Consider the following 27,043-nt stretch of genomic DNA (forward strand, 5'->3'; position numbering starts at 1 on the left):
CATTTTCTTCGCAGAACAGCCTCTGCTTGGAAGATGAGCCGAGTTTAATGTCCCTGGCCCATGTCTCCTTTTCTTCTCTGAAGTCATAGTCCTGATTTCCGATTGAGCAAAGGTTCCCCATGCTTCTTTTCTTTTAATCCAAGTAAGTAAAATAGTGGAGTCAACCCAAAAGTAAACTTCTCCATGGGGAATCTCACACCTAGTTTTAGAGGCAAGGCAAGAAGCAATTGTGGCTGCTAATAACTCTAGTCTAGGAATATCCCCCCCCAGTTGGGGAAACTCTGGATTTAGCATTTAACAACTGTACTTTAACACATTCACTAATCTCAACTCAAAAAAAGGCTACTGCAGCACAGGCATGTATGCTTGCAACACAAAAGAAATGTAAAGAATATTTTTCATTATCATCACCGATTTTCACATATCGAGGAATGCACACCTTTTCTAAATAAAAAATATTTCTCACCCGCTTCAGAAATTCTGCTTTGGTTTCAGAGTCAACCTGTTCCTCACAATTCAACTTCCTTTCCCAATTTCTCTGCAATATTAGTTTTGGGAACAATGCAACAGGGAAAGGTCACACCAACAGGATCGAAGATTCGATGAGCAACAGAAAGTATAATTTTCTTCATAACTTTTTTTACACAAAGCTCCCTCAAACTAGCCACATTAATACCAAAAGTACCCAATTTATACTCAAAGTAATCCCACTGCATCCACAACACATCTGTAACGGGAGTGATTTCATCAATGAAATTTGTACATTCTCAGTCTCTTAAGTAATATTTTCATTCAGCCATAAAATTGGTTGAAACTTTACTTAAGCTTTAATTCTTGTTCGTTTGGCACACTTCTTACACAGTTATCTACACAGAAACTTCTCATCAATAATTTTAGCACATTCTCTGGATATTTCATATCTTTACGGTCTAAAACACTTTGCAAATGATGTAGAATCACAATTCCAAACAAGAAAGGGCTACACGACACACCAAACAATACACAGCAATGTCAAAAGTGCTTCACAGTTGGCTGTTTTCTCTAATCCACAAAAACTGCAAAAAGTCTAAAAACTATCTGATGAATCAGAAGATGAAATACAAATTCGTAGAAAAGCTTTGCAAATGTTAACTATAAAACCAATTTTTTCCAACCAGAAAAGAATACAAAATATTTGGTATCAATTCAATCAAATTTACTCCATGCTCCAAACAATCATTGAGACTCGATCTATCTTTCCGTTTTGCCAAAGCATTAAAAACCGGGCTCGATTTTGGTTGTACTATTGTCCTTTATAATAGAATGGTAAGCTAAATAATATATAGGGAGTCACAATTCACCTTTGGGAACTTCCTCTATAATATTTTTCTCTAACCACTCTTCAAACACCTTTCCATATGATTCAAACGATCCTTGTGTTTTAGATTCTTTACAACTTAGTGTAGTCTTTTTTCAGAAAGCTCAAAACTATCAGGAAGTGGGAGATGACCTTCAATCCAAGGTAAGTTCACTAAAAAAGCCTTTCATTTTCTATCCCAAGCCAAGAGATGTTGCTAAAGTCCACAATTCTGAAATGCAAATACTAGTTGTGAGCACTAAAGTAATTAAATAAACCTGAACTCTCATTACTTGTGTGACTAATGACCACCCAAACCAACTTTTTTTCAATTTCAGCAAGTCTACTATTTAGTTCCAGATGGTTTCCTGTGATTACCTTTCCCGCATTGTCTGCTCCGATGAGAACTCCAATCAAACCATCCAAATCTTCTGTTAGATGAATGCCCTGGTATCCAAGTTTTTTAAAAGGTTGCCCGTGCTTGTTAGCTAATATTGTGTCCCAAATCACTGCTTGTCCAAGTCCTTTAAAATGGAAACTACAGACCTGAGTTAAGCTTGAGAAGTATATTGTGAACACATCATGCTGGCAAGTTGACGTACTGGAGCCACCAAACAAGGCATGCTGTAGATACTCTTTCCATTTGGAACCTTACTTCATTACTTCTGGCATTTATTTGTGAAAATATGATCACTGAGGGCAGAATCTATTGTTCAAGCTTTACATTTAATATTTTCCAAATTATTATCACTGTTAAGGTCTGACAAAAAACATTGGAAGATTTAGACAAGTTGGTTAGAGCTTCATCATGATGTACCACTGGTTCGCACAGTTCATTGTTTTTGTTAACCATGGAAAAATTCTGTTCTTCCGACAAAGTATTGCACAAAAATATTTCCCCCCCCCCACATGATTGGCAATTCATTTTCGAATGGCTCATTTTCACTCTGCTCATCTCTTAAACACAAAAAAATAACAATGGGCCTTTTCAACTGCACTTTGTTTTTCTTGTAAAGTTAATTTTGGAGCTCTTTTTTATAGTTCCAGGATTTATGCTTCTCAGAACAAAATATGCACAATTTCTTATTATTTATATTCGATGCCAAAAGTTCTGCTGCTGATGAATTTCTGAGTTGAATTTTCCTTTCAACAGTCTCTTGGCGGTTATTAAAATAGCTTGCCTTTTTAATACTGGTCAAAAATTTGAGTAGCAATCAAAATTCTCTCCTCCCCCTCCACTTCATATTGAAGAAAGCCAAGGGAATCTAGATCATTAGTAGGCATTATCGTAATCAAAGTGGGGGTTTCTTTGGAGGATTCTTCCTTCGCTCATCGAAGGGCAGTTCTAAACCGTCCCCATGCTTTTAAAGTTTCATCTGGGAAAGGTGACTCGACAAAAGGGTAAAGCATTTCAGCTTGGTAACTCTCTTAGTTTCATTTCCAACTGATCATTAAATTTTCAAAATGAAGCCTTTTGTGACTTATGTTTTAACAACATAATCGATAACAGATCTTGAACGTAAACATCGATGAGTAACTCCTCCTTGCCATAGCATAATTGCAACTGTTTCACAGCCTTATCATAGTTTATATATATTAATATATAAACTAAATATACATATTTATCATGATTATCAAGGTTTGGGTCTTTATCAATTTTCTGAAATTGTACCCAAAAGCAGCGTCAATTCTTGATATTTTCATCAAAAGTGGGTAAATTAATTTTAGGGTAATGTAACAAATTATTAGATGCAGTACTTACAACTATGAGAACAGCAGATGCAGCATAATGTTGACTTTTTTCATTAATGAGATCCTTTAATTTATTCTTCAAAACTCTCCACTTGTCAATGTAGCTCTCTGGATACATCAATTGCTTCTTCGATATCTTCCTCCTTCTCCTGGGACGTAAACAAAAGGTTTCTAAATTCATATTCGCATGCCACCATTAATTTTGCTTTCTCTTCAATAACTTTTAATTTCGAAATTCTACCTTTGAGAGATAACTCTTTCACTTATATGTAAGTCATTGTAAGCAGTCATAAATAGTCTTCTATTCCGTTTTCAAGAAAGTTTTAATTTTTCCATCACGAAAATATAATTAGCTGAATAATTATTATAACTCACTCAAATCACAGTAGATGTCCTGTCTACAGACGTCAGATGTCGGATACTGATTTCAAAACTCAGCTATAAGTAAATATTCCTAATACTCAAAACTCAAATAATGTACAAAATATTGATACAATACCCTTTATTTTTTATAACATTAATAATTACAGAGTTTTTATTTTAGAACATCTAACTGTGAATATGAAGATAATTCTCTCGTTAAATTTGAAACACAAGAATACTCTTTTCAGTTGCCAGAGTCACAATTACAAAGTTGCAAATATTAAGCACATGAAGTTATACTAACAACAATATATGTGCATAAATTTAACACTCAGTTTTCTGCAGTCTTGTTTATACCAGGCCAAACTGAATCTCTTTGTCACCAGCTTCACTGTTGCACGAATTCCAGGATGGGATAAGTTTTCTATAGCGATAAATATTCTTTCGTGAAATTCTTTAGGAATGTATCGCCAGTTAAAACTAATGGAAGTACCACAGTAAATTTTTTATTGCTGTCTGGGATAGTAATTTATACTATTCCAAAGCTGGAATTTGATTTAAGAATCTTAAGGTGTTCATCCTCCTGGCAATCTGCTATCACTGTATTGAAATTGGAGTAGTGACAGTTTCAATTTTTGACAGTGTGTCTGCTATGATGTTTTCTTCTCCAAAATTATATTGTACGTCTGTAATGAATTCAGCAATGTAATTCACTTTCTGGACTTGTCTTTAAGGGGCTTTATCTAAATTCTTCTGGAAGGCAAAGGTGATAAGTTTATGATCAGTGAAAATAGTAAATGATTGTATTTCCAGACTGTGTTTAAAATGGTTTATGGTTAATAAGGATCATAAGCACTGTAGTTTTTCTATGCTGATGATAGAAATCAAGGGGAAAAGCCTTAATAGCTGTTGAATCTAGTTGATAAATCACGGCGCCCATGGTAGAACTACATGCATCTGTTGTTAGTGATCTGTGGCATCTATTTAGGGTGCATTGACATTGCTCAGTTGCACAATTTGCTTTCCATATCAGCAAAAATATTCTGTGCATCTTTGGTCCAAATTAAGGCTTTTTTTTGCTGTTTTTCTTTCCTTCTTTAAGCAAGATTGTCAACAGCTCTTGCAGGTTGGCACAGTTTGGTATGAAGTGATTGTAAAAGTTCACCATTCCCAAAAATCTACATAAGCTTGTGAAGGTGTCTGGTTTAAGATATTACATATTGACACTGGATGGAACAAGTTTAACTCCTTTTGCTGCTATTTCATAAAATGAAAATTCAACTTTGCCAAAACCAAATTTACATTTTGCAATGTTTATGCTCAGCCTACAGCTATGACCCTTCTAAAGACTAATTCAAGATGTTTTTTATGTGTTTCTGTGTCTGAAGAAGCAATGATAATGTCATCCATACAGCAGAACACAAAGTCTAGGCTGCTCAGCATGGTGTTCATAAACCTTTGGAAGGTTTGTGCAGAACTGCATATATCAAATGCCACATAAGGAAATTCAAAAAGTTCTAAAGGTGTTACGATGGCAGTCTTCAAAATATCAGCTTTGTGAATAGGAATCTGTTGGTAGACCTTTATTATATCTACGGCTAAAAGCATATTTATACAGTCCGTTAAAAATGGTAGTGGGTAATAGTCTGGTACGGTGTTTAAATTAATTGCATAGGATCACTGCATGGCCTCCTGTCACCAGATTTTATTTAAAGTGAGATGTAATGGACTTGACCAGCTGCTTTTGGATGGTCTGCAGAAACCTTCTTGAAGAATATAATCAAAGTCCTTCTTCACACCAATCAACTTTTCTTGAAAAAGTCTTCAGAGAATATGGGGGTTCCCTTTGGCTTTAATGAAATGTTACACATAATGTTCTTTAATTTTATTATTTATGTTGAGTTTAAGTAAGTAAGAAAATTTATTTAAAATGGCTCTATATTGGTTTTAGAAAGTGTCAGCAATGAATTTAGGAGTGATGCCATTGTTACATAAAGTACCTTATCGATGAGGAGATACTGAACATAAATTTCCTATTTTTACTGTTGACTAATAAGTAAAAATGTGAAAGAAAGTCTATTCTAATGCTAGGTTTAAAAAAGGCCATTTGAAAGATCCACGTAGCCCCAAATTTAACTCCAACAATTTTCTATCACACGTTTTTGAAAGTTGTACTATTACCTGCAAACAGCTCAAGCTTAAACACAGTTCTTTTTTCGAATGATGATGAACCGATATCTAATATTTCTGCTCCAGTGTCAATTAAAAAATGGGTTGCTGATGCATTGTCGTGAATATATAAACAACTCAACTTGAACCCTTGACTTTCAGTTGTCAATGAAAGCCGGGATTCAGTTTTACTGTTTCGAACCCTGATATTTGTATGGTGGCATGCATTTGTAAGCTCTCTTGCCAAAGTGCTGGTGAAAATAACAGTTGTTCGGGTCAACGTTATTTCTAGAATGATTCCTTAAATTTGATCTGTTTCTTTGTCTTTGTGAACTGGAATCCTACATTTACTCATTCTGCTATCTGCAGTACTATGTTTGATATCTGTTTCTGTAAACCTTGTGCAAAACTGTTATTAAATGGTGGAGAAACAATGTGAGCTACCTGAGGTGGATTGGGATTTAATTCCCATATCTTGTCAGCCATTGTTGATAGTTTAAGACAAATCATCACTACAGACAGACAAAATGTTTCCAATATTAAGTAGTAATCATTGCATCGATAAGGCTTTAAAAAATTCATCTGCCACCTAATCCGTCGAAAAGTTGCACATTTCACAAAGAAGTTGGGATGGTTTCCTCTCACCCTATTAAAATTCAGTTAGAAGTTTCTGAATTTTTCGTGATTCAGAACTGGAAAATTTCAGTAACCCTCTTTTTAATGGCTGGATTTTTGCCATCATCTGGTGGTTTGATGAGGATATTAGCAACTTGTGACAATACCCCTGCTTCAATTGAACTGACTACATAATCACATTTTGTTTGAACATGCGTAATTCTAGCTTAATAAATGGAAGTGTGCTTTGATCTGCAGAAAGCATAGTTTGGGGTCAGGTTTCCAAAAAGGAGGAATTTTTAGACTTACCCTGGGCATTGTTAAGTTCTCCAACGGTGTTTGAGCATTCCCATTTATAGACGCTTAATTGCAATCAATCAATCCCAAACACAGTCATCAATTTATAGGTTCTTTGATCAAGAACAAATGTATTAACAATATAAAAGTATACTGTAGAGAAAAAACTTCTTTCAATAAATATATTAATGTTAAAAGAGGAGTAAAACAGATGAAAACAAGTTCCTTTTTGGAAACAAATTCTAATGTTTATTTTTTATTCTGAAACCGTTGCCACTTATGCAAAGAGAAAATCACAATGTGAAGCGTTTGAAAGATGGTGTTTTAGTACTGCAAATGCACTCTAGATCAGTATATTCAAACATGTATTAAATATTACAGCAAAAGAGGCAGCTTGAAAACAATTGTTAATAATACTCACTGTGTTCCATCCTCATAAAATTTCAACAAATTCAGTATTACAAAGATTTTAGTGCACACATTCATTCATTCAGTATTACAAAGATGAAGTGCCTTCCTATTATAAAGACTTTAATGAAGTGCTGTTATCTATGATAATGAATCAAAGTCATTGCTTACTAAAGTTACCTGACTAATACTATGAACAGGTAGAAAATTATCTCCAGTTTTGGCAACTGCACAGAATAGCATCATATAGAAAACAATCATTATTATATTTCTACGAGTTATTTTTAATAAATTTAAAAGGTAAGTAAAATTACCTCTCCACAGGGGTTAAAAAATTTTACTTCATGTGACTTTTCATCTCCAGAAAGTGTAGCTTTATCTTTCTTTCCAGCAACAGCAATAATGCTCCCAAAAGGATTCCATTCTACTGATGTAATTACCAGACCAGTGTCAACAACAACTGCACCTAAAATTAAAAAAAAAAAAAAATTTTTTTTGAAATAATATACAAATTCTCTTAATTTTGCACATAAGTGCATTTTTTTCATAACACATTTTAAACTGAGAAAAGGACTGATCAGCACAACAGTGTTTGTGAGTATTGGCAAACAACAGATGGCATCTTTATCTACCTTAGAGGGAGATTTTATTATAGTCCAGAATTCTAAAACATTTCACTGATATGAAATTATTTTGCTTCATATAAATAAAGTCTGATTCCTGTTGGTCCTCATTTTTGACACATAAACAAATATGGATGAAATAATCCTTTGAAGTCCTCAAAAGTCCAAGTGCTAAAAATGATCAGTCATACGTGTGTTGAATTATGCATGCCTTCAACAAATTTGCAACTGGCTGACACAACTGATGCTTTTATCTTCAAATACATAATGGCTAATTTCAAATAGCAATTTAATTTTGCATTAGATTCAACTATTCAGTTACAGAAAAGCATATTGGAGATCTCTTCCTAGGAAGAATCATGTGTCACAAGAATCACCTAATGGAAAGCAGGTTTCCATTACACAGTTGGAAAAACATTACACAGGTAGCTCACGAAACCATTAGAAACAGAAACTGGAGTGAATTACTTAATTTTTTTAAAGTAAGATTAATCTGTATTGAATTTGTCACACAAACATAAATGAAGGCAATATTAAAATATGAAAAATAATCAAACAATTTTTCTTGAAGCTCAGAAAGAAAAAAAAAAAAAAAAAAAAAAAAATGTAATTAGTTGATTTATTGGACATTAGTACAAAATTTTTTTCAGAATATAAAAAAATCCAATAAAGTTCACATCACAGAAATTCACGCTAGTATGAAATCTCTATTTATAGCTCAATAAATTTCACAGAACCATTTAAAAATTTTCTATATTACACAATTGAAAGAAAATTTCATTTTTAGATGAATTATATGTGAAAAATCCTTCACATGTCAGAAATAAAATTGTGTTCGCTTTTTAATGATTGCAAATAATAATAAACATGACACACAGCTTTACATTTCATATTTATTACACATCTAGAAATTTTAGAAATCAGCTTAATATTTTATCTCAGTATGGTCTATTTTACAATAAGAAACAGTGTAGGAAGGATATATTTTGGTATACTTTAAAATAAAGAACAAAAAAAAAAAAAAAATGAAACATGCAAATTACAATAATATAACTTAAAAGTTATATGGCTTTAGTAATAAGATTATCAAACATTATATATTTGTAATAAAAGAGATACATTACTAGACGTCCAGCATACATAATGGAATGCATCTGAATGAAAGCAAATATTTCACTATGAAATCAAACACAAAATGGGGAAACAAGAAACAGAGGAGATAAAGGAATAGTCAAAAACTAAACTGCTGCTGCACAATAAAAGGGTTGCCCATATGATGTACAGGAGAAACTGCTAAGCGGTTAATAGAATTCAAAATGATAACCTGCATTACTACTCCCTGTTAAGCGTTATATTCACACAGCAGACATTATTCCCTTTTGTACAATATTTCTACACTACACTTTTTGTTCATAAGAATGATTTTGAAATGAAAAAATATAGCAAAACATACAGAGTGCTTCTAAAATATAGAGCAAAACAACATAGCAAAACATACAGAGTGCTTCTAAAATATAGAGCAAAAATGTAAAGGCAGCTAAAGGGGAAAGATAGAAAACAGATTTTATAATGGAATGTGGAAGTGGAAATGACATATGTAAGTGTTCACATGTATGACTGACAAAAAAAAAAAAAAAAGAACCAACCATTCCAGTTATTGGGAATTTTACAACAGACCCTCAAAAGTGCAACCATCAGTCATAATAAAAGATTCATAGAGGTAGTTAATAAGTTAGCAATTCTGCAGCTATCTACTTGGGTATCAATCTGTGTACATCTTTTCAATCATTGCTCTGCTTTTTCTGTCCACAGCCCCAGAGATAAAACACATACTGGTCAGCTCTCTATATATTCAGCAATAAATGCCACTCAACACTGATCTCAACAGCACCCTCCGCCATCTCAATGCACCAGTTCTCCATACGCATTACATAACAAAATCTACTTATTTCAGTCCCCTCAACCTGTCATCATATTTTTGAAAGATATTTTAAAATCACCCTATGTAAAATAAGGTCAAGTAGGCATAATGCCCAGCAAATGAAACAATCTTCCAGGCTAATTGGAGAAATGAAAAGTATAACCTCTGTGTTCTCATGTCTAGGCTTCTTTCATGGCTAACAAATATTAATTAGCTAGCATTAATACTCAAAATACTTTCTTAGAAATTTCTAATTTTAAATCTCCATAGCATTATAGCCTACATGACTCATTTTGCATAGAAATCAGAATACTAAGCTATACAGATTTTCACTCATCAGCAGCCGAGTGGTTAAGACTGCTGAATACTGGTAGTCTGACCTGGCTTGGGTTCAATCCCCAGTGAATAGGCTGGCTGCATGGCTTGTTTTTGTGGCTTCCTGCAAACAGTCTCACAAAGGCATCTATTCTCTTAGGCAGACAGCCATATTCGAATAACCTAACCCAGTGGTCTAAAACTGATGTCCCCCGGAAGCAATTTTGTGTGGCCTGTGAATGCACTTCCCATAAACTAATTAGCCGTATTATGACATGAATTTGAAAAAAAAAATTTTAAGAGTTTAATGGCTTGGAGTACAATTTTACATTGTTTTCATTAGCTAAAAATAACAAAGTCATTACTCCAGACAATCTACAAATGGAACTAATTAATTCACACTGTGATATAAAACTTATTCAAAGATTTCATGATAAAAATTTGATTAACTTTTATTTGTACTTGTAAAAAGATATTTATCCTCAGCTTTTTTGCAATAAGAAAAACCTTCTTTGTCTGGGAGTACATTTTAAATGTGAACAGCATTTATTCCGTAGTTAAAAAGTAATAAGTCTATGAATAGAACCAGATTGCCAATGAATATCTACAATTAGTGATGACAACATTTTCTAATTTTCCTCCAAGGTTGCAAACTTTCTCAACATCAAATCACCAAGAGATGTAGCTGAAGGTGTAGTAAGAAACAAAAATGCTTATCATTATTTACATAAAAATATGGATTTTTTTCTATAAGTATCATAAGAAAATGTAATTAAAAAAGGAAGAGAATCGGTTATCATTACATAGCTTTTAATATTTTAATATTTACTTTATTATAATTATTATTACTCTTACTATAGTGGCACATCAGCTACCTTCACATCATGCATTTAGCCCATGTACAATTTGTGTTTGAGACCACTGAACTAATTTATACTGATATGAAAAGTTATGTTCTATATGTTATTTGAACACTGAGGAATTATTTTTGTACAACTTCAGTACTAAAAGCATAACAAAGGTGAAAATAATGTTGGCCATAAAAATTCAAATTCATATAACATATAATTTACTTGTCTGAAACATCATCTGCAATAAGATACAGCACATAATCTTCAAAAGCATGAATAATAAAATACAGGAAAGTAGATAAGTAAAAAAAACTGTCTATTTGAAAACTAAAATATGGGGAACAAAATCTTGGTTAAAATTAAGTTGAAAAAAAGTTAATTTAGGGGGTTTTGCTTCTTAGCTGCTAACTGTAAATTTACAACATAGATGTAAAATGTTACCACAGAAAACATACAAGTACAGGAAACAGTGCCATACTATTATCATTTTCATTTTTCATCAGCTGTATCAAGCCACTCTCAAAAACAATAGCAAGAGAAGGAATATCCCAGTCTTTTTGTTTCTTGAACCAACTTATCATTATTAAGTCATCTTTTTTCTTGTTATCGGTTAAAACTGACAAAGGAACTTTTCCCTGCAATAGATATTAATACATATAGAGAAAAAAATTACTAATAGAAACACATAGACAACTCATCAGACTAATAACACTGTATTGACATGATAGCAGGAAATTAAAAAAAAAATTGTCAAAATCTATTTAGAAACTTTATAATCACAACATAGGTTAATTAGAACCTGGATATGATTTACAAATTTTTTTAAAAAGTTCATTACTGCCTGCATTACTTATATTGATCTTTGTACAAGGTTCCAACTAAAATTCAATTACTAAATTCTTTGACTTCCTGTCTCTCATAACCAAATAGAACAATTTTCCTGATTAAGCATAAGTTATCAAATTAAAAGTGGTAACTGAATACTTTATTGCATTTACTATAACTAAATAGCGTATAAAAATTTTAATGTACCCTCTTACACAAAAAAAAAGATGCACCAGCAAGGAGTTATCCGAATGGGACAAAAATCGGTAGTGACATACATGTACAGAAAAAAAAATGATTACAGTTTCAGAAAAATTGGATGATTTATTGAAGTTATAGAGCTTCACAAAGTGAAAAAGTCAGTAACGCATTTCTCCAGCTCTGGCCCTTATGCAAGCAGTTATTCGGCTTGGCATCGATTGATAGAGGTTGTGGATGTCCCTTCTGAGGGATACTGTGCCAAATTCTGTCCAAATGGCACATCAGATCGTCAACATCCCAAGCTGGTTGGAGGGCTCTGCCCATAATGCTCCAAACGTGCCCAATAGGAGAGAGATCCGGCCAGCAAGCACTAAGGCAAGCAGTAGAAACGTGCAGTATGGGGGTGGGCATTATCTTGCTGAAATTTAAACCCAGGGTGGCATGACATGAAGAGCAACACAATGGGCCTTAGAACTTCGTCGATGTACCGCTGTGCTGTAAGGCTGTGACGGATGACAACCAAAGGGGTCCTACTATGAAATGAAATGGCACTGCAGACCATCACTCCTGGTTGTCTGCCTGTCTGCCAGAAGACAGGTTGGTATCACACCTCTGTCCGGGGCGTCTCCAGAATCGCCTTCGCTGGTCATCGAGGCTCAGTTCAAAGCAGGACTCACCACTGAAGACTATTCTACTCCAGTCAGTGACATTACAGTGCGAATGAGCCCGACACCACTGCAAACGGGCTTGAAGTTGTACAGAGGTCAATGGTAGTCGGCACAAGGGGTGCATGACCTCAGCCCCCCTTCTGTGAGCCATCTATGAATGGTCCTTGCGGTCACTGAAGCACTAGTTGCACGTACAATCGATAGTAATGATGCATCTGGGGCTGTGGTTGTGCCACTGTGACGATTGCTCGGGCTTCACGTTCTGTCGTTTCTCTATACCTACCGCTTCCTTCTTGACGCTGTGTGCAGCCACGGTTCACCCATTCCTGCCAACATCGTCTAATAGTGGCATCGCTCCTGCTCAAATGTCGAGCTATTCGCTGACAACCGACTTCTTTGAGTCCAACTACACGACCTCTCTCAAATTCTGACATCTGCGCATATCGTTCACGCACCTGTATGCGAGGCATAGTTACTGTCTACCAGAGTACATGGAATGAAATTCCTGAAGAATTTATGACCTGGAATAATAATTTCTCCTCTTAAAAATCCTGCCAGTAGCGCAGATCAGATGCCCTGTAGCGACAAACCTTCATTCATTGGTAGCCAAAATGTAAAATTTTGCATTTTCCATCAAAACCTGTATACATATCAATTTGCGTCCAATTTACTTTACATCTTCTCGGTGTGTCGTGGTGCATTGCTTTTATTTTTATCTAATAGTGTATTTTACTCACTACTTGTAAGCAAATCAAATGCATATGGAAAAAACATATAAAAAATATTCAAAAAGCAGGAAGGTTTTTTTTAAAAAAGAAATATTAAATTCTGGAAAAAACAGTTCATTTTGAAAATGATTTTTTTTTACATCAGTACATGATTCACAATGAATATTACTCCCGAGTTTCAAAATAAAAACTGAATGGCTAGGAATAATATTATTGGATTGCAAAAGTGCTTAAATAATACAGTTCTTTATTATAATGTATTAGTACACAACAATAGTCACTTTTAAACATTATTCATTTTTGAAAGACCGTTACGCTTCTATAAAGAGTAGTGAGAGAACAGTTACAGTCCTAAAGAAAAGCATCAGCAACAGCTCACAACAGCAGGTGGAGAGGAGAATGATGGAATGACAATATTGTTCCAGACATGAGTGAAAAAAAAAAAAGATGATAACATTAATTCTTCCTTTTATACAAAGGCAAATTTACAGGTTGGTATTTAAAATATGAATTTCTTAATAATACTTAAAAGGACTAATCTGCAAAAATTTCCCGATTCTTTTGGAAAAGTTCCAAATTTTCTGAATTTAAAAAAATGTTTATGTTTTTACTGACCTTCTCTGACTATTTTCCATTTCCCTTATTTTCTAGGATTATCCAAATATGTAGGAACACTGTTCACAGTTATAAAATGAAATTTTTCTAGCAAAGGATAAACTACATTCCTAAAACATTTAATATAAATTCTTCACTTCTTAATAATGAAACACTTTCATGTCCACTATGAATAATACATGAAGTTTTCATCTAACCATTTTCAGAAAGTTTTCCAGTACTGTTTCCATTAATTGATACAATTTTATTTGCCTTAAATGCATTGCTGATGTTATGCTCTTCAATGTTTTACACATAATTTTAAAAAACTGGCAAGCAATTTATAAACTACAAAATTCACAACAGCTAAGTATTTTAATAGCTCTTTTTTCCCCAAAAAGCTTCACTGATTATTGCACAAACATATCCTAGCAGTCTCAGCAAAAATATTTTAACATGATTCTAAAAATCTCCAATTACTACGTATCTTCCTAATTGTTAACAAATTTAGTTATTGATATATTTAATTAACATTCACTTGTAATTATTACCTGTGACAAGAATATATATAGTGCATTTATAATAATTGCATAGTTTAAGGAGCTGCACAACAATTATGACCAGAAATGTTACATGATTTTTGCTCTAACATCAAAATGTCTCTGTAAGCTATTAATAGATTTTGTTTGGGTAGCTATGGTACAATTAATTATTTTAGCAGTCTATTTCGGCCTCTGGCTACTAAAAAGTAAACATTGGCAGTTCATACATATATTGGATCTCAGGAGGAGAACAGACTAGCTAGAATGGATTTTGTGCTTTCAGCTATGGGTAATCCAAATACAAACCAATTTTTCAATAAAACCTCATATGCAAATGCCAAATACTTTGCGTTGTTCTGCAAGAAGCTTGGAAATGTTCTGCAAGTAATATAGCACAATTTTATTTAGGGACAAGTTCATATATTTTTAATTACATAAAATATAATTTGGAGAGCATAAAATGTAGAAAAGATTCAGTAATGCACATACATAAATACGTAGGTTGATCCAAAAAAGTTTACAAGCAGAAGCATTTGAAACGTAATAATTGTGGAGCGAATATTTCCACCCAGGGTGGTTGACAGATGGCGCTAGTTGTCCTACAGCAGTTCTACGAGTACATAGCGTCAGTACGCAGACACTTAAGAGTGACAGTACTGGCACAACGTCTAGAAAAGTGGTCTCACAGAGATGAAAGCTGTAATTTGATTCTTATGGGCCAAGAATGTGGCCGCATCCGAAATTCACAGACGAATCGTTGAGGTATACGGGGACAAAGCAATGAGTAGACAACAGGTAGCGAAATGGTGTCATTCTTATCAAGCGGGCAGGGAGAATGTGGAAAACCGCAATATGGAAGCAAACGGCCGTCCAAGTTCTTCAAGGACGGATATCAACACGGCACGTGTTGAAGACATCATCCAAGGGGATCGACGAGTAACCGTGCGTGAGATTGCCTCAGAGTTGGACCTGAGTTATGGTAACGTTCAGCGTATCGTAACCAATGAGTTGCGATATTCCAAAGTTTGTGCCCGCTGAGTTCCAGGTGCGTTGTCCACGGAGCATAAGGCCACTTGAATGATGTGCAGCCTCACATTTCTTCAGCGATACCATTCAGACAGCCAACACTTCATTGATTGCATCGCTACCGGTGATGAAACATGGCTTCATCACTTCACCCCCACATCCAAAAGAGCCACGATGAAGTGGAAACACGCTGGATCACCTACGAGGAAGAAGTTTAAGGTCACACCCTCTGTCGGTAAAGTGATGGCAACCGTTTTCTGGGATAGGACTGGTGTTATTCTAATCGAGTATTTGGAGCATGGCCATTCCATTAAGGACGATCATTATTGTCCCACCTTAACGAATTTGCGTAAAGCCATCTGACGCAAACGGCCTGGATTACTTTGCAAAGGCGTCATTCTTCTACATGGCAATGCCAAGCCCCATACAGATCGCCTAACTCAGGAATTGCTGTAAAAGTTCAAGTGGGAGGTCTGGAATCACCCTCATACAGCCCCGATTTGGCTCCAAGTGACTATTTCATTTCTCCGACGTTGAAGTAATACTTATCCGGAACACGGTTCACCTCAGAAGATGCAGTGAAAACAGCTGCCGGGAAATGGCTCAATGAGCAGGGCCCTGATTACTACCTAGACGGGATAAAACAAGTTGGTCGAACGTTCTGACAAATGCCTAAACAGGTTTGGCGACTATGTGGGAAAGTGAAGGCCAGATGTGTCTCTTGATTCCCATTTGTATCTTGTTTCTATTGTTAATAAATACTTTTTCATTTGCTTTGTAAACTTTTTTTTGGATCACCCCTCGTACAAATATTTTACAAAAATTTGGGATAGATTCATTCATGGACTGATCTGAATAATCATTTTTATGGAGGGAGGGAGGCTTCCTTTATTGTTCTGCAACAGTGTTTAGCACATTCTGTTTGGGGTCTGCTACAAATATATCATAATGTGCACTTACCTACAACAGAAGATTACAAGTTTAGTAGAAAGGAGCTTTGATATTCCTATAATAAATTTTTAAAAAGTCTGAAAGCTTTCGGATTTTATATTATGCACAAAAGGGTGTTTTTTTAACGTTTGGTGTGTTACCTTTATTGATTAAATATCATGTTCTTTGCACTTAAACTACAAAAAATTCAATTCAACAGCAATATCACAAAATATTTAAAAACAGCAAAACAGTATATCTTTAGAATTTCTGATACACAGTCTTGCATGCTGGAAATAAAAATGTTTTTTTTTCCATAGTGGTGCACCAAACTTTTAATATGATAAAAAGAGTGCATACAAAAATGGCAGTCTTGCTTGACTGAAAGACTGTTACGAGTACGATTGCCTGAGTTTGGTACATCCTTAAAATTGGACAACTTCCATAGTGGTTTTTTTCCATAGTTTCTCACTTTGAAATCGTTGAGTTTGTTAATCAAAAATTTGTTAAAGGTTTACAGATTTTTAAATAGATAACAAAACAAATTCAAAATTTGGGCTTCCAAGTGCCCATGTTCGTTGGATTAGATGGTTCTAGGTACCATTGTTTCTTCACAATGCAAGAGACATTCCTGCACATTCTTCATTATTTAGTTTTTTAAATATAATACATGGCACTAATATTTGGTGGCAACAGCTTGAAAAGTGAATCGATGCAAAATGCTGCTGTGAAATTAATAGCCCTTCTGGGCTAATAAAATTTATAATATATCCCTTCATTACAACTTATAAATTAATAAGTTAATATCCAAAACTGCAGACTGGGGTCACAAATCTGTGTTCTGACAAAACATCATAATGTTTAGTAACTTTGTATCAAAACTCTTTCCTTCCTTTAAGTCTGCTTACTACAATTTTAATTTCAGGTCATTATAATATGTTCATATCATAATACAACACTTATGTATTATTGCAAACACCTTAGTAGAAGTTGTCCAATTTTAAGGATGTACCAAACTCAGGCAATTGTACTCATAACAATCTTTCAGTCAAACAAGATCGCCATTTTTGTATGCATTCTTTTTGTCATATTAAAAGTTTGGACAGTTTTTATCAACAAATCATAATTTTTACATTAAATTGAATTTTAAGTATGTGGATATAAAACTTCAAAATATGTGGATATACAGCACATGTGCAATTTCCCAGCAATGGAACAAATTAAGGTAAAATTTCAGCAGGAATGCAGCATTTTACTGCAAAATCAATATTATGAGCAATGATGATATGTCTCTGAGAGATAGTTAGGGCATAATAAGTTTGTGCAATTCTGTAACTCTTTTAAGTGAAAACAGACCGCTGCATACATGAGAAGGAGAACAGGGAAAATAAATTACAGAATTTCATGAGAAATTCATTTTACTTTTCTAATGTATTATATAATCCTTATTTAATAATTTAAATTTGTATTTTAAATCCCATTTTCTTCTGATACATGTTGAAAATGTTTGCCAAATTATCATAAATATTGATAGTTTGATAATCTTTTTAAAAAATGTCATTAAAATCATCATCACCAAGTTGTACCTGTTCAATAACTCATGTCTTTTCATCTATACTAAATCAGCAAATTGGGCCAAGTTTGTTGCATTAACATGCGAGTATCAATAATAGATTTAAATATTTTATTCCTAAATAATTAAATGCTGAAAGGAAAGCTAAGGAAAAAGCGAAATATCTTGGTTGGAATAAGTATCGTGTTGCTGAACAAACATTCAAATAAATTTCCAATTTCTTAAGGGAGTCAGGTAGCTTTTTTGGATTAACCTTACTTTTTCACAAAATCAATTTTGATTTTATTTCTGCATAAAATAATAAAAAGAATATCCCTAATTCACCACAATTCTTTTGTATTTTAATTTATGCACTGCAAGCTGAGTTCACAGTTGAAGAATATTCAGTAACAGCAAAACATTTAGAAATACTTGACAAGTAAGCCATTGACATATATGCATAAGACTACATTCTTAACATGAATTTAAAAGAAAAAATCATACATGTTGCTTCAAGGTGCGAGACGAAAGATCAGAAAACAAATACTGATTTAAACAGCATCGACACATATAAAGCTATTATATTGAATAACACCATTTAAAAGATAAAAATAACGCATTTAATTTAAAAGTAGCCAATAAGCAGCAATGTTGGCTAAGATCTTCTTTTTAATGTATCTCAACATAAATTCATATTAAATAAGAATTGAATTAAAGTACAACAAGTACCTTGGCCACATATCTTTCAAACAAAGTTATCTGGTGCATGTTTGTCCTATAACAGAAAAAAATCTAATTGGTGAATTTACCATGGTAGAAATAGTACCTGCCTGCCCCTTCATACTCTTTATAATAAAATGCAATGAAAACTGCTACTGTTTACTAAGAAAAATTAATTAATTAATTAAATACTTAAAAACATACTACAAAGGCTCCACCAAATTCATATATATGCACCTCCCCAGTGTTACAACCAAGCAGCAGGAGTCTTCCATCTGGTGACCACTGAAATTCATTTCAAAACATTAGTTACCACTTGGAGGAATTTTCAGTGTGTATTAACCACTGCTGGGAACTATAAGTTGGCACCAAAATATGATAACAGCATGTCAATAAATAGCTTTACATGTCTGAATTATGCAATTACCTTTTCCATATCCTTTCAACCATGTACTCGGTTTTATTACATGACCTCTGAAATGTTCCAAATTTGCAATTTTCTTCTATATTCCTTTTTATTTTCCAAATAATGAAACAGTAGCTATCCAATTTTTTTTTTTTTTTTTTTTTTTTTTTTTACAGGATCACAAAGTACTGCCATACATTTCAGAATGTTCTAGTCCCCATACAATAAAACTGCACATGAGGAAAGGAAAAAATACTCCAGAACTAAAACATTGCAAAGTAAAAAGAAAAATAGTAAAACCAGTAGTAGAAAACTGAAGCAAGTTAACTGATCATATCAGCTCTAACGTGTAATCAAACAGAAAAATGTTGCCAAGAACTAGATATGAAAGTTAAAATGTGTGCACATTTGAACAATTATTTCTGAAATTACTGAAACTGAAGAATCTGAGTCCCCAATATTCAGATCACTAACATGAATTGCAATTATTTAGACCACTGCTGAAGTTACCCTAGTGCCAAATTAAAATTTCCAGTAGTGGTTAATACGAATAAAATTCATTACTAAAGCACATTTTGTTACTAAAATCTCAAATTTAAAATACAATTACATATTACACTAAAATATTATGATTAAAACATAGTTTGTGTAAGAAAGAACCCAAGGTATTTTTACTATTTACTCATTTGAATATATAAAATAAGCAGAAAGATATCTAGTTCATGTCCTAATGAAATACTTACTTCAACACATGTTAGATTCAATCCTTTCAGTTCTTTGCCCCATATCCGGTTCCCATCAACAGAACCAACAATTATAACTCCTAAAAGAGATTTTTTTTTAATATGAGACAAAACAGGATTAAAATAAAAATGAATACTAAAATAACAAATTTCCAAAAATAAAAGTGTATATATTTACCATCATCATAAGTGATGGCTATCTTCGAACCATCATGGTTCCACGCCATTCCTTTCACCAATGACTTCTGCCTGTTATTTACCATCTCCTCGTACCATATACCTAAAAATAAGTACTTTAAATATTTCTAATAAGATAAATGATTGAGTTAAAAGAATTCCAAAAATAAAATTTTAGCTTTACATTACCACTAGCATTACGGTGTTTTCCGTATACCTATAACTACGATCAGTGGTCATTTTAACCGCTTGTTCTGAATAGAAGAAAAGGCTCACATTTTGCTAATGTTATGTAAACTTTATGCTTATAATGATACCTTCTGCTTGTTTAATAAGTAAATGAAGTAAACTGAGTAAATACATGCAACCAAAAGATAATTTAATGTAACAAAGAGCAAAGTAAGGTCAGTAAATGCATTAATCAAAGGCTAATTTAATATGACAAAGAGCTAAAATCACTCTAGATGTTTGTAAGCTTCTTATCATTTAAAAAACTGCCTCATAAAAATTTTCAATGTTAAATAACTATACTGAAAATTATACATATTACTATTTACATTACTCTTTTGCAGTGCATACATATTATTCATTTTTTTAATTTTATCTGTACATGTTCCACAAACAATTTTTTTACAGAATTCACCTGTATTCAACAGTTTTGTTGCAAGTACCAATTCTCTTTTCATTATATACAGAAAGTTTTTAAATTTTGGATGAAATGTACATTTTTCAAAGCTTCTCAGCCGTATTCAAAATAGAATAATGACGCTCAATATTCTTATATGCAATTGTTTCCTAGTAAATTATCCATGCATTTATCACAGCCAAATCAAGAATGTTAAAAAAAAAAAGTTGGACTGACCAACAATTGGATGAGGATTTCACTGAGTATTTTCTGACTGTCGCGTCCAAAACAACTGCATACTTGGTCGAATTGTAAAAATTCACAACTCCCGGTGTATTTGTTTCATCAGACGCAATTTCCAATGTTGAGTGCATGGTACTCAGGAGCAGGATGTTCTCGTTTTTTTTTTTTCCTTGATAAAATGAATGCATTATAATGTCATGCTTAGCAATCTTACTAGAACAGAGCTCACACCTTGTATTTTTGAAAAAATAAGGATACTTCTCTTTTTGAATGATTTATTGTGCCAATGCAGCTTATCCCTGAATTCCCCATTTCTTAAACTAATTTCAGGTTACATCAAGCGAAAAGCTGAATGTTCACCTACTACTTCTCCAGCTGGTCTTGTTTCGTCTTTTTCCAAATAGGGAAATCTGTTCAGTAAATATTTTGACTGCACATAAGTAGCAAGCCAAAATTTAATGTGGTATTTGTCAGGCCTTTTTAGGCATATACTGAATAAATCAGCATCGGGTCTTCATGGGAAATAATTGTTCATCCACTATTTATATTTTCTTCTGGTTTATAACACTTCAAGTTTTCTATAAAAGCATTCCAGATATCAAAAACAAGGGCAAATGGATCAGTTTGCAGTCTTTGGGATCTAGATCTAAATTTTTATTTTCCTTTTAAGTTTTCTGAACAAGTTCTCCAGATGAATCGGATTCACTTGTTTCAGTAGGAACAATTTAGTCCTTGTCGGATAAACTGGATGTAGTTTCAGTATAAAATTTTTCATCGGGTTCAGTTTCTGAAGCAGAATTAACATCAGAAAGACTTTCAAAAATTTTCAGCATCCCTTCTTTCATTAGATATGTTCTACCAACGCATCTACACGACATGAACAGATCAGAACAACAAAACTATCCAAATGACGCAAAGTACATTTGTGTCTACTGAAAAATAAACTTTCTAACGCAAGCAAAATCTGCAAACATGTGGCACGCAAAAATTCCAAAAAATTCCAAACAGATATTTTCATTCAACCCTCCTCCCCTCCCTACTCACTTCTGTGAAATATGTAACCTTCCTTACCAAAAATACACTTCTTTATCTATCAGCAAACCAGACAAATATTTAAAAATCTATAATTTTCTGGATGCAGTCAAAATGACCAAAAGCCATAATTCTAGGTACAGTCAAAAGTCGTTAATCCAGACTCGTCGGGACTTCGGCGATTCCGGATTATCGATTTTTCCGGATTATAGATCATCAGTTTAAATCTGGTAAAATGGCATGCAGAAAATATAAAATTAAAAATATTAAACCGTACTTTACGAAATAAAGAACAATTATGATCTAAAGGGTATCAAAATTTACAAAAAAAAATAAATAAATAAATAAATAAAAGCTTAATATTTATTTGTTTACTTTATTAAACATTTCTTTTAATGTAAGTTGTTTAAGTTGCTTCGTTTTTTATGTGATAATACATTCACTTTAATTCTATAAACAGACATAATTTCTTGTTCAGTGACAAAGTTCCGCTGTTCAAGTCCTATAATTGCTGTGTCGAGAATACCGACTAATTTGTCAATCAAAATTTTTTCGTTTTCAATAACTTCTGTCACTTTCTTCGCTATCGGAAGTGAATTATAATGATGAGGCATTTGATTTAAATCATATCAAAGACGAAGCATATCAAGGTGAAATACAACATTTACATTAGTAAGCAATTATAAGCCAAATAAAATAAAAACATCTGCCCTGAAGATAAGGATAGTGCTGACAGATCAACTTCCAATTCATTGCGCGCGGCGTTAAAGATAAACAAAGTTTAGATAAACAAACGTTAAAGTTTAGATAAACAAAGGATATGCCTTTATCCATTTTTTGCAGCAATTCCACTTTTTGTTTAATGGACTCCGAAACATACTTTCGCTTTGTAGATCCTTTACATATTAGTAAATATATATCGGAAATTCTATTTGACATAATCGAAAGTTCAAACTTACTTTTATAAAATTGATCTAACAGTCTGCAAAAAATAATAAGCCGGATCCAATTCGAAGATTAAGGAACAGCGCAATCTGCAACATTAATTGAAATAGATAATTAGATAATTTTAGCTTAGGTTATACCGTCCGTTATACATCAAACGAGCTTTCGTAAACGTATTTTGCGCACACGCAAATTTGCAGCCGTAAAGGTCTTAGGCGCATGCGTAAACGTCTATGCGCATACGTGAACTCGACGCATGCTCAGAAAGTTTGTAGCTTTGAGGTCCGGATTATAGATCATTCTGGATTATGGGTGTCTGAATTAACGAATTTTGACTGTATTTACATTTCATATTTACGCTTTGTCTTTTTTTTTTTTTTCCATGGTGATACTTTTCGAAGAAAGTGACACCACCTTTGAAAATGCACAACCCAACATTGCATGTTTTGCACATGTACCACTTTCAGTGCTTCAGAAATGGTCAGCCCTCTCCCATCCATTTACAAAATAATTAGAAATCGGGGGGGGTGAATTAACTAATGTTATATCTGCAATTAGAAAATTTAAACTATAAAATTAAATAAACTTCTACAACTTAAAATTATCAAAACCTTGATCTTTACAATATGGTAACTGGTAGTTTGGCGATAAAGGTTACTACCTGGGACTTTGGTAATAATGTGAGCAGTACTCAGTTCCGATTACGCATTATTTTGCGTGAGGGAAATGAGAGATCATGGGATATGTCATGTGATATTAATGGACGAATTACGGTTCTTTAATCGGAAAAGGGGGAAAATCGGGAAAAAATCTGGAAATTTTGTATTTAGCTTTATTCTGTGTTGTGTGAAACAGTGTTTGTTAATTTTTGGATCCCATGGCCCTAACTAAAGTGAATTCGAAATGGGTATTTAGGCATTGTGATAAAGAGAAGTTTGCTTTTTATTTAGCGGAGGAAATATGGAGGAAAAATTCGCAGAAAAAATCTTTCAATAGTTTTATTGAATGAATTAGAAAAGTGTATCCGCCACGTAATCAAGATTCTGAAGAAGATTAGGTAAGTTAGTATTTTTAATTATTTGAGGATATTATTTTTATGCATTGTTCTAAATGTAAGGTGGAAAGGAATTTGGTATTATTGGGAAAATTGTTATTAGCAATGATTTAGTTTAAAGTAATTAGGATAGTAAGGTAATTTTTATTAATTTAATGTATGTGCTCATTTATATTTTAAGTAGTGTTTTTGAATTTAATTATATTTTAATGAAATGATAGTTATTTTGTGAATTTTATGTTTGTAGGAATTTGGTATACGTTTAAGTTGAAGTAAACGTGCATGGAAATAATTTAAATATTTGATACTAAGTATTTGTAATGCTTGCGGTATGAAATCGTTGGTGACGTGTATAATGTAATAGATGATTTAGAGGTAAAAGTTTTTGGATATTTTATTTATTTTATATGTGGAAATGTTCATATTTGTAAAGGGTAAATACTTTTTCGCGATCAGGTAATTTCATATATGTTCTTTTTACCGGGTTTAAAGATTGAGAAAATTGTCATGTATTTTCGTGAAATTTTTCTAATTTATGAGAAAAAAGCAGTGTACATGGATATAGTGAAGAGTGTGCGCAATGCCATTTTTGTGCAATTCTGGGATGTTTTTTTAAGTAAAAATAAGTCGGCGTGTACATGGTTTATGTGTGTGTTATTTTGAAAAACGCGTAAGGAGTATGGTATTGTGCACTTTTTCCCAATTTTGCAGTGAATATTTGTCATGATTAATAAGTTTTGTTTGATAAAATTTCTAGCATAAGTGTAATTCGGCTAGTAGATTGTTGGAAGAAGTGTTCAGTAGATAAAAAGAAAAGAAACATGTCTTTACTTCGTGAAGACAAAATGGCGGCGGGGGAAAAAAAATAGAGGGTTGCTGTAGGAGAGTTGGTTGCCAAATTTTCGCCAAAAAATCGCCATGTTACCATAATGTAAAGATCAACCAAACTTAGTGCTAACAAAACTTCTTTGAATGAAAAAGAGAAATGCTCTAGTGAAAAACCAAACAGCTAACTGATAAAATTACCCCTGACCTTCAGAAAATCACCCCAATTATTAGATTAGATAATTTTAGCTTAGCTTATACCGTCTGTTATACATTAAACGCGCATTTGTAAACGTATTTTGCGCACACGCAAATTCGCAGCCGTCAACGCGACGCATGCGCAGAAAGTTTGTAGCTTTGAGGTCCGGATTATAGATCATTCCGGATTATGGGTGTCCGAATTAACGACTTTTGACTGTATAAACAATAATATTGTTGAAAATAATTACTAGAAATGAACAAAAAAAATATCATGTAAGTTTCTAGAAAAAGTCAAAAAATATCAAAGTTATAAATAAAGAACTAAAAACGTTACGTCCAATTAAAATGGAGATAAGTCAAAATGCCTATTCCCATAATTCCAGTGTTAATGAAAGCTCTTTATGCTCAACTGTGCAAAATTCTTGTGTGTTTTTGTATATATAAACGTAATGAACTCTCAACAAATTCAATTCAACAGGGCTGATATGAAAGAAGGACGTGGCAGTATTTTATCCAGTAAATAGTTTTACAATAATATAAAAATTTAATTTTTCAAAGCAGACCATTAAAGAAATACAGTACAAAGTCCGTAATCCGGACGTCCATTATCAAGAATGATCTATAATCCGGACCTCAAAGCCACAAACTTATGCATGCGCATTTGATGTGCGTATGCATAAGTTTATGCACATTCACTACACATGCCCGTAAAGCCAGTAAAGCGTTTACCCATGTGCGCTTTCGATAGTGAAGAAAGTAACACAGAACGTTATTGAAAATGAAAAAATTTTGATTGACAAGTTAGTCGGTATTCTCGACACAGCAATTACAGGACTTGAACAGTGGGACTTTGTAACTGAACAAGAAATTATGTCTGTTTATAGAATTAAAGAGAAAGAATTATCACAAAAAAAATGAAGCAACTGAAACAACTTACATTGATAGAAATGGTTACTAAAGTAAACAAATAAATATTAAGCTTTTTTTTTTTTTTTGTAAATTTTGATACCCTTTAGATCATACTTGCTCTTTATTTCATAAATTACGGTTTCATATTTTAAACTGTATAATTTCTGCATGCCATCTTACCTGATTTAAACTGATGATCTATAATCTGGAAAAACCCCTAATCCGGAATCGCCGAAGTCCCAACAAGTCCGGATTACAGACTTTGTACTGTATTTAATAATACATTCAGTTAATTAAAGAGCCATAATTCTAGCATGTGCATCTGGATTCTTCAAAGGTGAAAACATAGCTTGTTTTTGCATCATACCCAGAATGAAAAAAAATTCTTTATTTGATCTTCAAAGTAGAATCCTGCTTAATATACCAAATTAAATCCTCTTTTTGATGTAAATTTGGATTGTTGTATTTCCACTTTAACATTTTAAGGCTTAAATCCAAATATTTAAAACCTGGTAATATTAAATTCAAATGAAGGCCACACAGTTTACTCCCCCTCGAAAGCATGCAAAATTAGAATGGGAAGAATTGCAAAAATTGAGCAAGCGGATAAAAAATGGATTAGAACCAAACCAGACACCAACTCCTCCCAACCAACTCAATTTTAAAAGTGAACATTTCTGAAAGGGTATAAAAATGTTCATAACACAAGCTTCAAAGACTTCAGAAAAATGGCAATTTTGACTTGACAAAAAAGCTTAACACTCTAAAAATAATAATAATAATAAAACAGACCTAAGATTTCATAAAAGTTTTAAATATATATTCAACTTATCAAATTTGAGTTACCATGAAAAGAGATAGACATTTAATAAAATTACTAACCTTTATGCTCCATCCATACCATAATAAAGCCATTAGTATCACAAGATGTAAGCTTCTCATACCGTTCATTCCACTGCACAAATGAAACAGTACCTAACAAGACATAATTCAAAATTTATTTACGCACATGTATAGGTTACAAAAAAACTTTATACAATTCTTAGTAGAAAATGCGAAAACAATAGCAGTAAACAATTTTTTTATGATAAAGTTTAAAATATTTCAAAAATAAAGAAAATATACATATTCAAAAGAATGCAAAGCTTTTGAATACAAACTTATCAAAGGTGCAACAAAGGAAACAAGCAAAACAAAAGAACTGTATAAGAACATAAAAGTTCTTTAGCAGCCACTGCATCATGGAAAGAGTCTCTTTTAATGATTAAGAATGAGTAGTTAAAGGCAAGAAAATCATAAATATATATGAAAATTAAAGTTGTGTCCATTGCATTACTTTTGGACAATATCACAATTTTTAAATGTTACAGTAACATTCAAAGAAACAGTGTAAATGGTACAAATAAATCCAGCAAAATAAGCTATGTTGCTTTGCATTAATAAATTA

The 27,043-nt window shown here is 33.0% G+C and overlaps 1 protein-coding gene across 2 annotated transcripts in view; it reads right to left on the reverse strand.

Moving 5' to 3' along the window:
- Positions 1 to 27,043, reverse strand: part of Oseg4 (intraflagellar transport protein Oseg4) — a 232,542-nt gene that overhangs the window by 155,958 nt on the left and 49,541 nt on the right. For both annotated transcript variants that reach the window (XM_085809853.1, XM_085809852.1), the window contains exons 4-9: positions 26,479 to 26,571; positions 19,764 to 19,865; positions 19,586 to 19,665; positions 18,641 to 18,721; positions 11,129 to 11,285; positions 7,255 to 7,406 (exon numbers count right to left, since the gene is read on the reverse strand). In XM_085809853.1, coding sequence (XP_085665979.1) covers positions 7,255 to 7,406; positions 11,129 to 11,285; positions 18,641 to 18,721; positions 19,586 to 19,665; positions 19,764 to 19,865; positions 26,479 to 26,571 — 665 coding nt within the window. The remainder of the gene's footprint in view (positions 1 to 7,254; positions 7,407 to 11,128; positions 11,286 to 18,640; positions 18,722 to 19,585; positions 19,666 to 19,763; positions 19,866 to 26,478; positions 26,572 to 27,043) is intronic.

Source organism: Stegodyphus dumicola, chromosome X2 (assembly GCF_044657685.1).
Source record: "Stegodyphus dumicola isolate Sdum_Otavi_A_Nest chromosome X2, ASM4465768v1".
NCBI classification, from domain to species: Eukaryota; Metazoa; Arthropoda; class Arachnida; order Araneae; family Eresidae; genus Stegodyphus; species Stegodyphus dumicola.